This window comes from Triturus cristatus, chromosome 3_2 (assembly GCF_964204655.1).
Source record: "Triturus cristatus chromosome 3_2, aTriCri1.1, whole genome shotgun sequence".
NCBI lineage: Eukaryota > Metazoa > Chordata > Amphibia > Caudata > Salamandridae > Triturus > Triturus cristatus.
In genome coordinates, this window is record NC_140584.1 from 919,260,962 (window position 1) to 919,274,376 (window position 13,415).

A 13,415-nucleotide genomic window follows, 5' to 3' on the forward strand; every position below is an offset into this window, starting at 1 on the left:
TCCTTATAAAATATTTTGACAAACCAGGCTCATTTCCTGGTTTCTGCACCCTGCTGTTTTGTTTGGCTGACTAGAACATTTTACAGTATGCATTTTGATAATGAGTTTCGATAATGAATTGCCACACATTAATGGCGAAACACCCAGCTCTTCTATGTTTTTTACCCCATTGCATTGACAATCCTCATATCTAGGTCTGATGGTTTGGGGTTCATGCTCAGCAGCCTCAAATCTTTTAGGGTCATCCGGATGAGATGCACCTTCGACTTGTAGGACCTGAATGTCTTAATAGGGCCTCAGCTGTCTATTGGGCTCGTTAGCTCCCTTTTTGCAGATCTGTTTTCATCATGTGTAGAACTCTGCCCATTGGTTTTTATGGGGTGAGGGGTGGTGCTCTGGGGATCTCCATACATGATCAGTCCTGCAGACCACAGAACATAAATGAGAGGTACGAAAAATGGAATTGGGCCTTCACACTTGCTCATATACTTTTGGAGCCCCAAACATACACTTCTTGTTCATGTAACACTCTTGCGCCTACACATCACCAAACAACAAATACCCTGAAGGAGAGCTTAATTTGGCATGGACGTTTAACAACACTCAGAAGCTGGTGGAGACTCCATCTTTGACATGGAGAAAACTAGTCACAGGCAAAAGATACGGAGGACTTCATGAATCAGCGATAGAGTAAATCAGCCAAAGCCTAAGCTGCAGACAAAGCTACAGCTTCTCAAGAGTCACCAAAAGTACCACCCGTTCATTTGCCCTGGCCCATAACATGCCCTGATGTGTCTCCTGTTGAAGGTGTGGGGTGCATACGGCTTCTGTTTGTGTTGATGGAGCCGGGCTCTTTTAGTAGACTCCGCCTAATAGCAGTAGTGAAGTGCATGTTTACTATTCCTTTTTAGTTCATTGTTAATTTGCACTCTGGCTTAATTCTCTTCTAAAAAGAGAGTATGTAACATACAACACACTCCCTTGTGAAGTTGTTTTGTTGCTTCACTTGTTGTGAGCGTGGTTTTTTAAAACGCAGGGGGTTGGGTGAAATAGATGTGTTGGAAATTTCTGTTATTTGATCTCTTTATGGCGCTCTTGGTCCATCCTTGACCGGGGGCGAAGAAGAGGGCTTTTGAATGAGTAGGCTTGTAAGAGTCACCAAAGAAGTAAATGATTGTGAAATTACCTATTGAATTGTCTTTTAGACTCAGGGTCTTGGCAGGTAGTTATTAATTGGTGGTGGTGTCTTTCTGTTTTCGGATAGGTAATGGTGTTTGAAACCATTATGCCAAAGTGCTAATGAGAAAAGCAGAGTACCATCAGGATAAGGGTCAACACTGAAGCATGCCTCCTTTTCCCTAATTTCATGAGCTTCTATGAAGTGTTCCAAAAATAATTTGACTCAGCACATTTTACAGGGATATGTTGGCTTGATCTATAAAAGATCACCGCTTCAACCACTGCTCTGGAGTGGTAATCGAGAAATAGTGGAAGATGCTACATCTCCTATAGATCCAAGTAAAATGGACCAAAAATACTTACGTGCTTTGTTGATTCCGTTGCCTGCTTGCACAAACCAGTGCTGGAATGTTGATACTTTCACAATATGACAAGAGAAATACCCAAATGAAAATCTGGAAATTTCTGTAGAAATTATAATCACATGGTTTACAGTATTGTTTGACGTAGAAACTATTATGAGACATTACTGACCGCTCTTAGATTGGGCAGTTCCTGAAGCACTTATGATGTCACGTAAAGGACCTCTGATAATCAAATCCGGTATAGTACTGTTTTTTTTTTATTTTTTTTTTTATTTTTTAAAAACCTTTATTTGTGCATATTAAAAGAACAAATACGGGCCTACAACCATCAGGCCGGCCACAAAACGGTTAAGCACTGAGACAAACATTACATCCCCTGTGCATCAATGGTCAAGATTAGCAACGATTCAGGAGTTATACACTGGAGAGATCCTTGACACCAGGGGAAGGAGAAGTAAAGGTTAATTTTAAGGTTTTCAAAATAATTTTATCGAGGAAAAAAGTCAGTAGAGGATAGAACCAAGGAGATTCGAGTCCGCAAGATGGCTTCATCACACAGGAGAGCAGCAGCATCATTAGAAACGGCCATAGAAAATCTCAGACAGTGAGGCGTTGCAGTTATATAACAGGATAGTCACATGAGTAAATACGCACCCCTCCAAAGCCGCCCCCACTCAATCCACCCCACACCCGGACCCCGAATCGGAAACAAGGATAGCGCAGAGACATAGAAGAAAAAGGCCCATAGAACTAAAAAGAAACAGTTAATTACCGCCCCACCCTACACCAATGCGGAGGCTACGGCCTGCCCCCCCCCCCAGCATAGTGCCTGTCGCCCAATGAACCCGAAATATAGACAAGAGAGAAAGTAGGAATAAAGGAAAGAAAATAAGAAAACAAAGAAGAAAGCGGGGAGGAGCCCACGTAACCTCGGGGCGCCCGAAACCACCGGCCAACTACGTCTCCACACACTGAGAACCCACTACACCCAAAGGCGGTCGTGTGAAGATAACGTGTCACAACAATATAAGGAAGGCAGACAAATCGCGACGAGTGCGCACAACCTATGCAGACAGTTCCAGTTCCAGTCCAGCCCATCCGTGAAACCATGGTGATAGAAATCAATCTAGCCCTGGCCCGATCGCGGGCGTAAGATTAGACTAGCCCCCACATGAAGGCCCCGCAGCCCGTGCAAACAAAGACAATATGGCCGCTTGGGAGAAGATGGAGAAGTAGAGTCACAAAATGGCCGCCGATCATCTATTGAGGTCCCCTTGTGCACCATATAAAATCCAGACCTGGCCTGTAAAGTACAGGAGTTCCACATAAAAGAAGCCGTAGGCCACCGTGAACAGTTCCTCGAGGACGCCAGGTGTCGCTCAGCTGGATACTCTTGCGGGCGCGGTGAGGCAGGCAACAACAAAGCAGGCAGCAATGAACGGGGAAACAAAGTGTCCACAATTGAGCAGGAGATCGATTGATCCTGGGTGCCGGGAAAGCCAGATGCAGACACCAGTGCAGCACGGTTATACCCAGTCGTTGCGTCCCCGCAAGAGGACAGAAGCACTGGCAGACCCACGTCTTGTTGAGAACAAACGGGGCGCTCACGACCCGCAGCCGACAGTATGGAGTCGAACCGCTCACTCAGCGTTTGCAAGCCAACACACAATTGCAGACGAAAGTCCCGCAGGGCAGCCAGAACGGAGCCGCATGTCAGCGGAAGCTGCGCCCCCACATCGGCAGCAATCCGGGACGGCACTGTGGAGCTGGAGTCTGGTAGAGGGAGGGCGAAGCAGGCAGCGGGCGAGACCGGAGCATCACCCCCCAGCAGCGAGCAGGCAATCAACGCCATGTTTTACCGCTGAACGGTACAGTGGCCGGGGGGGGGTCGTAACAAGGAGGCAATTCCCCGCAGGTCTGCGCCGCAACAGATGAAAGCCAACAGTCGCTTCCCCTCTCTCGGACTCTCTTTGCAGCCGACTAGGCAATAGAAGAAGGGGGTCTGCAGCCTTCCACAGCGCGGGCCACAGAGCGGGGCAGGAGACCCGCCACACCGGGGCTTACCCTATAGCTCCAGCCCGTCAGGTGAAAGGTGAAGGAGGTGTCCGGGCGTCTCTCCCCTGGCTCGTCTGGCGACAGTCCGTGGTGTGAGGCGGGATCGGGGCCGCGGGGCTCTGATTTGCGCCGGGGGTCCAGTGACTGCGGAGCTTCCAGGGGGCCGACCAAGGCCACAATGGAGCAGGGGTCCAGCGCGGAGAACAAAGGCACCAAGAGCTCCGGCATCCGGGCGGGCTCAGACTCCGGGAAAGCGGCGGCGCGGTCAGCGCGTCGTCGCGCACGTTGCACCTCGAAAATCGGCGAGGATAGGAATCAGGATGATAGTCCGAGGCCAAGGGCCGGCGGAGCCGGGCGCTCAAGCGTCTGCTCCGGTCGCCATCTTGGCTCCTCCCCTATAGTACTGTTTTAAGAACTTCTTTTCAGATGTCAGCCTGACATTCAGCTCAGTGCGCCTTGCTCTGGCAGATTACACCGATTCTTGTAGAACTGGTTTTCTTACATATTAAGATTGACATATGTGCTGTTTTTGCATAATTATATGTCATATGGCTGCATAATAATATTTTGCATGGTATTTATCTGCAGGGATGGGCACAAACGTTATAAGTTGTACTTTAACAAGTAAAAGTGATGCACATCTGCATACAAGGGCGTCTTTACTTTCAGCAAATGGTCAGACAATGTGCATTTGCTATTAAAGCGTACCTGAAATTAGTAGGAGCTATCCGCCTTCTGTAACTGAGTACTAGAGGATCTAAAATGGAGCATGGGTCTTTTAGATTTGCTCGTGCTCATAAATATTGCATTTGTTCGCATGGATTAGGAGTATATTTATCACAATATTTCTCAAAAGCAAGCTAAGCCCATTGTCAGTTCTTGGTAAAAGGACTGCTATTTGCATAAAGAGAGAGATGTTCCAAAGGGGTGAAATGGGTGCATCTCCTTGGATTGTTGCTAGATGCAATTCAAGATGCTGAAGAGTTTTTGCCAAGTCACAGCATTATTAATCCCTTCCTACACTGTTTTATTAATATTTTAACTCTCCATTTCTACCAAACATGGAACTAGCATATTTTCGTGAATGTCACCCACTAGGGTGCTAACTCTCCTCTTGGCATATCGAGCTGGAGATACAGGTTCACGTCCACTAATAGATGATGGATTATCTAGATATCCGAGGATCAGGCTGTATGCTGAAGTGGCGCTTAAATGCAAAATAGAGGCATCAAACAGAGATTCAAAAAAGTGCAGGACCCAGAGAGAGAGCGAGCGAGTGTGGTGAGCACCCACTGAAGCTCCCTTAATGTAAGCTTGAAATGAGGCCTTCTTTGAAGATTACTGGCCTCCACTCAAGGATGATGGGCGTGATGGTGATCTAGAAGACAGTGAATTAATTAAACGAAGAGAGAGCCTTGATGACTTCCTTTAGAAAAATACTGAATGGCGTCTAAGCAAACAGTGGTGGACTAGTATCTCTTCAAATTGTGGAAACATCTGTGGTGGAAGACAATGTATCCCATAGAAATAAATAAATAGTAAGGCCTCTGATTTTCAACAATGTCTCATATTGACAATAGTACATTTTGAAGACAAGCTATACAAATAAGTATCTGCTCAGAGAGACCGGAGCCTGAAGTTGATTGGCGTGTGTTTTAAAGGGAGAGTTTGATGAGCTGATGAGAAACGTGGATGGCTTCTCTAGGAAAGAGGCTTCACCTGAAGCTTCTGTGCCTGTTCTACCGAAAAGAGTATGTTACCTACCCATAAGAGTAGTGAAAATGAAGACAAAAATATAGGTGGTATCTTGACTGTCCTACTGGATGAGATTGCAAGAGGAAATATACTGCAGCAACCAACAAGAGAAGCAGTCTGATACAAAAACACAGAGTGCGTGTATTTCCAGATGTTAAGCATTTCACTACTGAAAGAAGATTGATGTAGGAGGTGAGGAGAATCTTCCTGGACATCGAGACAGAAGCAAGTATTCTCTGTCCAGCGCAGCTTCTAGTTGTGGTGTGGGAGAAGACCTAGGAGCAAGTCAAGGCAGCTGAGAGTCAACCGAATTTACTCTGTACCATCCTTTTTGTGTCATGCTTGATCACTAGGATTTAGACAGTCAATGCAAAGGACTATTTTACTTCTTAATAACCACATTTGTAAAGGGCGAACAATCACCGGTAAGGGTCTCTAGGCACTGGGGGCCGTCGGGAAGATTAAGCAAGCTATTGCCCAGAGTCACATGGTGCTGGGCTAATCTGCCGCCGGCGCCGGGGATCGAACCGTGATCCCCAGATTCCGGAGTCAGTCGCCCTGGCCTCGGCGCCACACCTCTTCCCATTCTGCAAGAGTATTCTAATACCGCTCCCTATGACTTTCTGATGGAGGTTGTGGAGCTGAACTGTGTTTTCAAATGGAACTTTGAAGAGCATATCCCCACCATTCAGTTTTGTCATGTGTGAGTACACTTGTATATATGTTTGATAAACTTACATATCTTTCAGGCCTTGGTGCATGTTCATATTGTCCACGCTCTTGCATTAGATAGATTTTATTGTTTGATTTATGTTGCAAGTGTGATATGCCTAAGTTTTAGGCCTAAATTATCATTAGCTTTCCAGCTTCATTTTTATAGTCTAACAAAGTATGTTTGTGTGGTGGCTATAGTCTGCTTGCATGTTAATCTTGAGCAAGTTCCAAGCCAGTAGAATTTAACAGGTACAAGAAATGTCTGTGTGATGCCGAATACATTAACTGGAACACTGTTTTCAGCCCTTTGATGCAAAATGCAGGACCTGCATGTTTTGCCCCCACTTGCTCCGCAGGCACCGTAAGACGGAACATATGTAAAAGACCCTAGGGCTTTGGGAACAGGAAGCAGAATGATTAGTTCCTGGAAAAATGCTGTCCAAAGGGGATCCGATTTGAGGCCTTCTAGCATATTATTATAATTATTATTTTTATGTTTATATAGCGTGAACATGACCCTTGGGTATCGGGGTGTGTTACATACATATGAAACCACATAATTAAATAGTTCATAATTAAATAGCTAGTAGCATCATGTAGGTCTGTCGCCAGTGACGCAGTCTGTCAGCTCAGGGTAGAGGGGCAGCTAGCCAGTGTTTGCGTAGTTTAACATTAGTGATCAGGTCATGACCTTGTGTTTGGGCCTTGTTCGGTCACTCAGGTGAGGGATCTGTTCATTAAGATCATCTTGACTTCTTTCTTGAAGGCTGAGGAAGAAGATTGAACATGCGTCTTGAGTAGGAGAGAGTTCCATACAGGATGCAAGAGGTTTTACAAGACTTAAGCATATGCGCTGAACATTGTTATGTTAGGTTATATTGATGTGCATAGAGCACTAATCACCCGAGAGGGTATCCAGGTGCTTAGCCTGGTGTGTAGTTTGTGGTCCCCTTATAAGAAGAGCCATGTCCTTAGCTTCTTGCGGAACTCGAGTGAGGAGGAGGCGCTGATGCACTGAGGGAGGGTGTTGCATGTCTTGGGTGCAATGGAAAGGAATGAGTGATCTCCAGATTTCTTTTTGAGGATGCGGGGATTGTATGAAAGTGAGACAGAGCATAGGAGTCTGGTGGGTTGGTGAAAGTGTTTAGGTATTCTGGTCCTGTGTTGTAGGGCGTTGGAAGTGTGTGCAAGAAGTTTGAATTGTTTAGCCTCTATCTAGTTTTTGCTCTCATCTTATTTTAATCACTGAAGTATTCATTATTATTATAGTAATTATTTCTCACATGAATTGTAGAAGAATACAACATACATTTTGAATCATTATTAAAAGAAAATCCACAGTAGCGTGTGCACTAGTTCTGGGGTGAAATGTGGGGGATCTTCTTCATCACCTATAGGAACAAGAGATTACCTTACAGGTTTGTCCAGTACCCCTGTTACAGATGAGCATGATTCTGTGAAAATTAATCCTATGTGTAGGCTTATTCAAGGGCTACTTAGATGATAAGTTGTTTGACAATAGTATTTCATGCTTTATAGCTTGTACGTTAATTAGAACTGTAGTGATTTCTGACGTTTTATTTATATAGGCCTAACTAAATGATGCAGGCATGTTTCTAGCCGATTCTTGGAAAGAATAATGTATCGTATATATGGTTATCTATTCTAATACACAAAGATTTTACCTTTATTGCAGGTAGTGAGACCCATGCTGGTATTAAAATAGCAGGAAATGAGAATTACAGTGCACTTACTAGTAGCCTTTACAAAGCCAGATAAAGAATTTTTTGCTTATTTTATTCCGACGGGAGAAGAGCTAAGAGAGAACAGAAGTCTTATGACAAGGAATTGCAGCATGTGAATGCTAGTCAGAGGATGAGGCTTATTTTGAGTAATAGGAGAGATGGTGTGGCCCATCAGCCAGAACATGCCAAATTTGAAACTGGGGAATCCGGTTTGAGTCCCGGCATTGACTAGACATCCTGTGATTCAGGGTATATCACTTATTCTCCCCGTGCCAACAATAATTCTGATTCTGACCTTGTGTAAAGTAATCTGGTGCTCATGTGAAGTGCTCTAATGCCCTTTGGCCACGTTTGTGTTATAAAAAAACTGCAAACAAAAAAAAAATAGTCATTCATCTTGACTTCCTGAGAATGAGAATTTTGATTGAACATATTAATGTGAATTTACACCATGCTTTGGACTTACAACCTTATAAGCAAATCTCCCACCAGAAACTTTCTGTTGACTATTTTGATGTTTGAGAGATATATGTCCTGCGAAGAACATTCTCCCCTCCTCTAGTATAAAATGTTTCATACGATGTACTCACAGTTAAGCCCAAGTGTCAGCACCTCCCTTGCACAGAGAACCTTCCCCATAGCCCTAACGACTAACCAGATGACCCCTTCCTGAGGAAGCGATCGTCTCCTTTCTTGTACAGACCAATATTAATACCCATTATTCCCAACATGGCTCTCAATCAGGCTTCTGGCGCAATGTGGCATAGAAACTGGCACCATTTTGGGCATGGATGATATGTTTGCAGGATGGTCAATAGGGAACCCTGGTATTACTTGACTTCATATCCACCTGTGAGACCGTTGAACCCAAGGTACTCCTGCACGCCCCCAAATGGAAGTGGCCCCTCACCTCCATAACCATTTTCAGTCATTTATTGAATCCTACAATAATCCATCATCTTGGTGATGCTCTTCAATCTGAACATGTAATCTCTAGGAGTCTTGGACTCCTAAAGAAGCACTGTTAGGCCAACAACACTCCAATATCAGATTTGTTGTGATAATTAACAACTACCACCACCTCAAATCCTGCCTCCCTTTTATTGTCAGATTTCGACGTCCAGAACCTACCTGAAATCCAATAGAACCAAACTGATGTTGTCATCTCCAGCAGCAGTAACCATTTTCACATCCAATTCGGGCTCTCTGGCATGGACACGGAATGATTCCCTCGCCCAACTCACAACCTGTTCCAAAATCCGATCAGCATATAGAAAGGCAGCCGGGTTATTGACAACTGCACTACCTAAGCCTGTCAATTGGTATTCTTGGTTTTGGTATTGGCCACCTCAAATGGCCAGCTACCACATGACCACAAATGGAAACATGACAGAATATAGATAAGAGGCAATACACACGAGCAGCAATTCGTAAGTTACAAGGTATACAGACATATAATCAATCAGCAGTCGTATGCCGATGTCGTTGTATGTCTTTATTTCACACACGCTTGCTTGGTGTACATCTTTAGACACAGCCAACGCGTTTCGCCCTAACAAAGGCTTCTTCAGGGCAATGAAGTAGTGGTGGAGTACGTGTGTCAAAGAAATTCAGTGCGGTAACATGTAGTCGGTATGGGACGTCCTATGTAGGGATGTAGTCTCAAAGAGAAAGGCTTGCGTAACTCGAAGTGTGGCGTGTCCCAATTTGTGTCCGGCTTTCATGCATGCCATACCGACTACACGTTACCTGTCTGAATTTCATTGACATATGACTGTTGATTATCTGTCTGTATACCTTGTAACTTACGAATTGCCGTTCCAAAATCCCTCAACCTTTCCATTAATAGCGATCAGGGCCTTAAAAAAAAAAACACAAATAGTGGTGGACCCTGAATTATCCATCTCTGTGAAACCATACCTAACAAAAATTGGACTTGTGTGCCATAGTCTCAAGACTAGGATTCTCACGATCAGACAGTAGCAACATCCTCCTCGGGCAATGGCAGTTTAGAAGAGCTCTCTGCCGCAAGAGAAGAGAGAAATTCTATCACATCAGCCCAAACTTGAGCGACCATGCAGGCTGGCATTATCAAGACTTGCTGTGTCAGCTACAGCGGGCTTATCTCAAACCCGCCAGCAAAGAGAGAAGACAAACTGAGCATGCCTGGTGATGAATGGAGTAGTAGAAGCCAAAGCATAGCTTTAAAGCTGCAAGACAAAATGTTCCGAATCTATGTATTAAAACCCCTTTCGCATCAGACACCACCATATCTCCACTTTGAATTAGAGCTGCAAACCCACCTCTGTAACCATCACTAACAGCGATGCACCTGACCTCCTGTATGACCACTCCCAACCCTCCCCGCTCCTATAGCACGTGCTTGCTCCCATAGCTATATTTGTGGCATATCCAGGTAGAAGGCGTTCAGATGTCCAAGAAGACTGTAGACCCTGTTGACATTAGTTTATGTTTGGATATCCGTCCAGTTTTTGTTGATGTGGTGCTGTCTGGGTGAAGTCTAGAGTTCTGAAGCAATGTAATTGTATTGGCACTATGCACATGTGTTATCTCAGTCGTCCAAAACTACGTCTGTTAAATAAATGCGTGATGGCTGCTTTGTTTGTCCCTAGGTGAAAGCTGGGGGCATGCGGCCACTATACGCGTGATCCTTCACTGGGAGAACCGACAAAGGTAAGGGTGCAGCTTGCAAGCAGAAGCACCATATGGATGGGAAACGGGGCAGACTGCGACTCGCATGAACTTGAGAAGAGCAAATCAGCCCTTATGCTCCACGTAGTATTCGTCGCCTCGCCACATCGGGGTGGGGGGTTGGGGGCTTGCCGCGGGAAGCCCAGTGGAGATGCCTTAATCGCTGCTGGGCCTTGATCGCCTCTCGAATTTGGCGCTTCCTGATCCTGACCTTCCACCACATCCCGCCTTATGTCTCGTGAAGCCTGCTAATCACTGCCCACGCGCCTCGAAGGCAGAGGTGCAGTTTACAGGAGACGTTCTGCGTGAATCCATTCCCACATCCTTTCATCCTAAAGCTGCTTCGGCCCAGCCTGTCTCCCTCCTGCACCCCCCTCCCTCCTGCACCCCCCTCGTGGCCCCCCTTCTCTTGTTCTCTATGCTCCTTTGTGCACACACGGTGGGTGGGGAGGCTGAACCATCACGGCACTTATAAAACCAGAGGGAGAGTGTCTTTTTCCTCACAGGTTGAGAGATGTACAGGATACATGCAGATTGTTCGTCCGGGGGTTAATTGGCGAAACGTAATCCAATCTTGGCAGTGCACCCTTCTTGAGAAGGCGACAGCGCCGGTTCACGCCAAAGGAATGGGTTTGAAGGGCTAATCGGTGTGACCGTTTCAGATAAACGCCTCTCGCCTCCGCGGAGTGGAAAGCGCGGCATCTGGTACGGAGCCCTGCACAGAGCCAAACCCATCTGGGCCTGCTTCTGTTACCATGGCGCCTGCTCAGACACGGCCCGCCGCCAGCGGGACCGTGACAATTCTTTTCCTCGGCCAGAGTGCTCGCTGCCTCTTCTGGGCTTTTTTATTTCTTAATCAAGTTTTTTTCCCTAATACTTTTTGGACACCTATTTGCCTGGCTGCAAGTCTTTTTAGCCACGTCATTATAATAAAAAAATCATAAATATGAAAATCATAAACCAAAGATTATAAATAAAGTACATACATACAGAGGATTTCGGTCGACCCTCTTGTCCATTGGGCCGCTCGGCTGTCATTCACTGTCGCACACCACATTTTGGAATGTTGAGTCAGCCCTGTTAAGCCGTGGGCGGTCTAATCTGTGTGAGCGATGGGGCGGGGTACCAGAATATCATTGTCCGAGTATCGTTTGACCGAAATATTGTGTACTAGATATAGATCTAAAAAAAATATGGGCCCTATTCTGCACCCAACGGGCTGCTATTTTTTTAAACGATGTTTAGGACATTTTTTCTCAGTTCACATGTCTCCTTAAAATATTATGACGAAACCCAATGACTGCATTCATCCTTATCATGTGCGCTTCTGTACCAGGGCTGTGTTTAAACTACTTCTTCCGGTTACAGTAATTCAATCCTAGTAGGAACTTTTGCTTTTGCCAATAGGAGTAATATTTTCCTATGATATGTGGTATGGAATGGTCATTTTCTCCATCTTTTCTCTTTTCCTTTACCGCCTTTTTCTTTCCTCTTTTCATGTGCTCCCTTTGTTATGTAGTTTGTGCGGTGAAGTTTTCTTCCTTTGCATTTACCACACTTATATTTTTCTTTATTGGTCTCATCAGGCTGCCAGTAAGATTTCTATACTTTTTACTCCCTCACTTTCCAGCTTACTCCCCAATGCTATATTCAGTTCTCTCTTCACTATCCCCTTCATTACCAGTTCTCCTATTGCCCTTTTATCAGTCTGCCAATTCTCTTTTTCCCCATCTCTCTTTTTTTGTCAACCTAAAACAAGAGGTGTGGCGGAAATGCACAAGCCTACGCTTCTTAACTTCCGTGGTGATGAGGGGCTGAAAGTGGAGTGGCCGCATGTGGAATCCATTTTGTTTTTTCTCGTGTCAGGGCATCGTTTCTGGTTCAGATACATCAATCGTCACCTTCCACAACACCCTATTTATTCGTCAGTCGTTGGTAACAAACTTGGGAACAGTGCGCAAGCTATCCGATTGATCTTTTGCCTGTGAAGGGAAAAGGTCACGTTAGTCAAATACATACAGTAAATAATTACATTTACTCCACCTGTCTTCATCCGCCCTCTCCTTTCCCGTGTCACCAACTGGTTCCTGGATTGAAGAAAAGAATAGACAAAAGCTAGTTAGCGGTCCCCAGGCCCGGCTCCAGGAACTTTTATTTGGGTGGGCCAAGGGTGCATTCGGGTGGGCCACTGCTGGCCCGATTAATCACTTATATATCTAGCCAGGCCTGCTTCTGGACCCTCCTTTATCTCTCCTTAGTGTTACAAAGCCCAGTAAAACGCACTCTTTTCCAAGTCTCTTTCTAAATGTTATCACTCTCAAAAAGTGTTTTTTTCCATGTAATGTCCCTTTGATGGGAAGAGGAGGTTTCTAAGGTGGGAGTATCAGGCAAGTGACACTACTCGGGTTCCCTCTGAGCAAGCCTTAAGGGACAAACCCTCTTCATTACTACCTCCACCTGACCCCCGATTCTGCAGCGCGCTCACTTACAGACTTTATTATCCACTTTTCTACCACCCCTCTCCATTGCACCTTACCTCACGACTTACTTTGGGCCCCAGCCCAATATCAGCCACCATTCAGTTCCACTTTCATTATTCCCAGTAGAAAACAATAGTAAAATCACCTTCAAACTTAAAACATTGAATATAGCAGTGAATGTAATTAGCACGCACTTTAAAGTATGCTCCACAGTTGTCCTAATCACCTGACTGTTAATTAAATAAACGAAAACAGAAAGGCCATGACAGGGCCGGCTTTAGTGCTGGTGTGGAAGTCATTTTTGGCGCCCCACCAATGACCTCTTTCTCTGTAGATAACTTAACTACCACCCTCCAACATTGCCCTTCATCTCCCTGTAGTTTCCCCCGCCCCATGACATCCTCCTTGGC

The 13,415-nt window shown here is 45.3% G+C and overlaps 1 protein-coding gene across 4 annotated transcripts in view; it reads left to right on the forward strand.

The window, feature by feature from the left end:
- Positions 1-13,415, forward strand: part of RAD51C (RAD51 paralog C) — a 326,172-nt gene that overhangs the window by 188,038 nt on the left and 124,719 nt on the right. For 2 of the 4 annotated variants that reach the window (XM_085649372.1, XM_085649374.1), the window contains one exon: positions 10,447-10,507. The exons of the other annotated variants lie outside the window; for them this stretch is intronic. In XM_085649372.1, the coding sequence (XP_085505498.1) occupies positions 10,447-10,507 (61 nt within the window). The remainder of the gene's footprint in view (positions 1-10,446; positions 10,508-13,415) is intronic. 4 annotated transcript variants of the gene reach the window in all.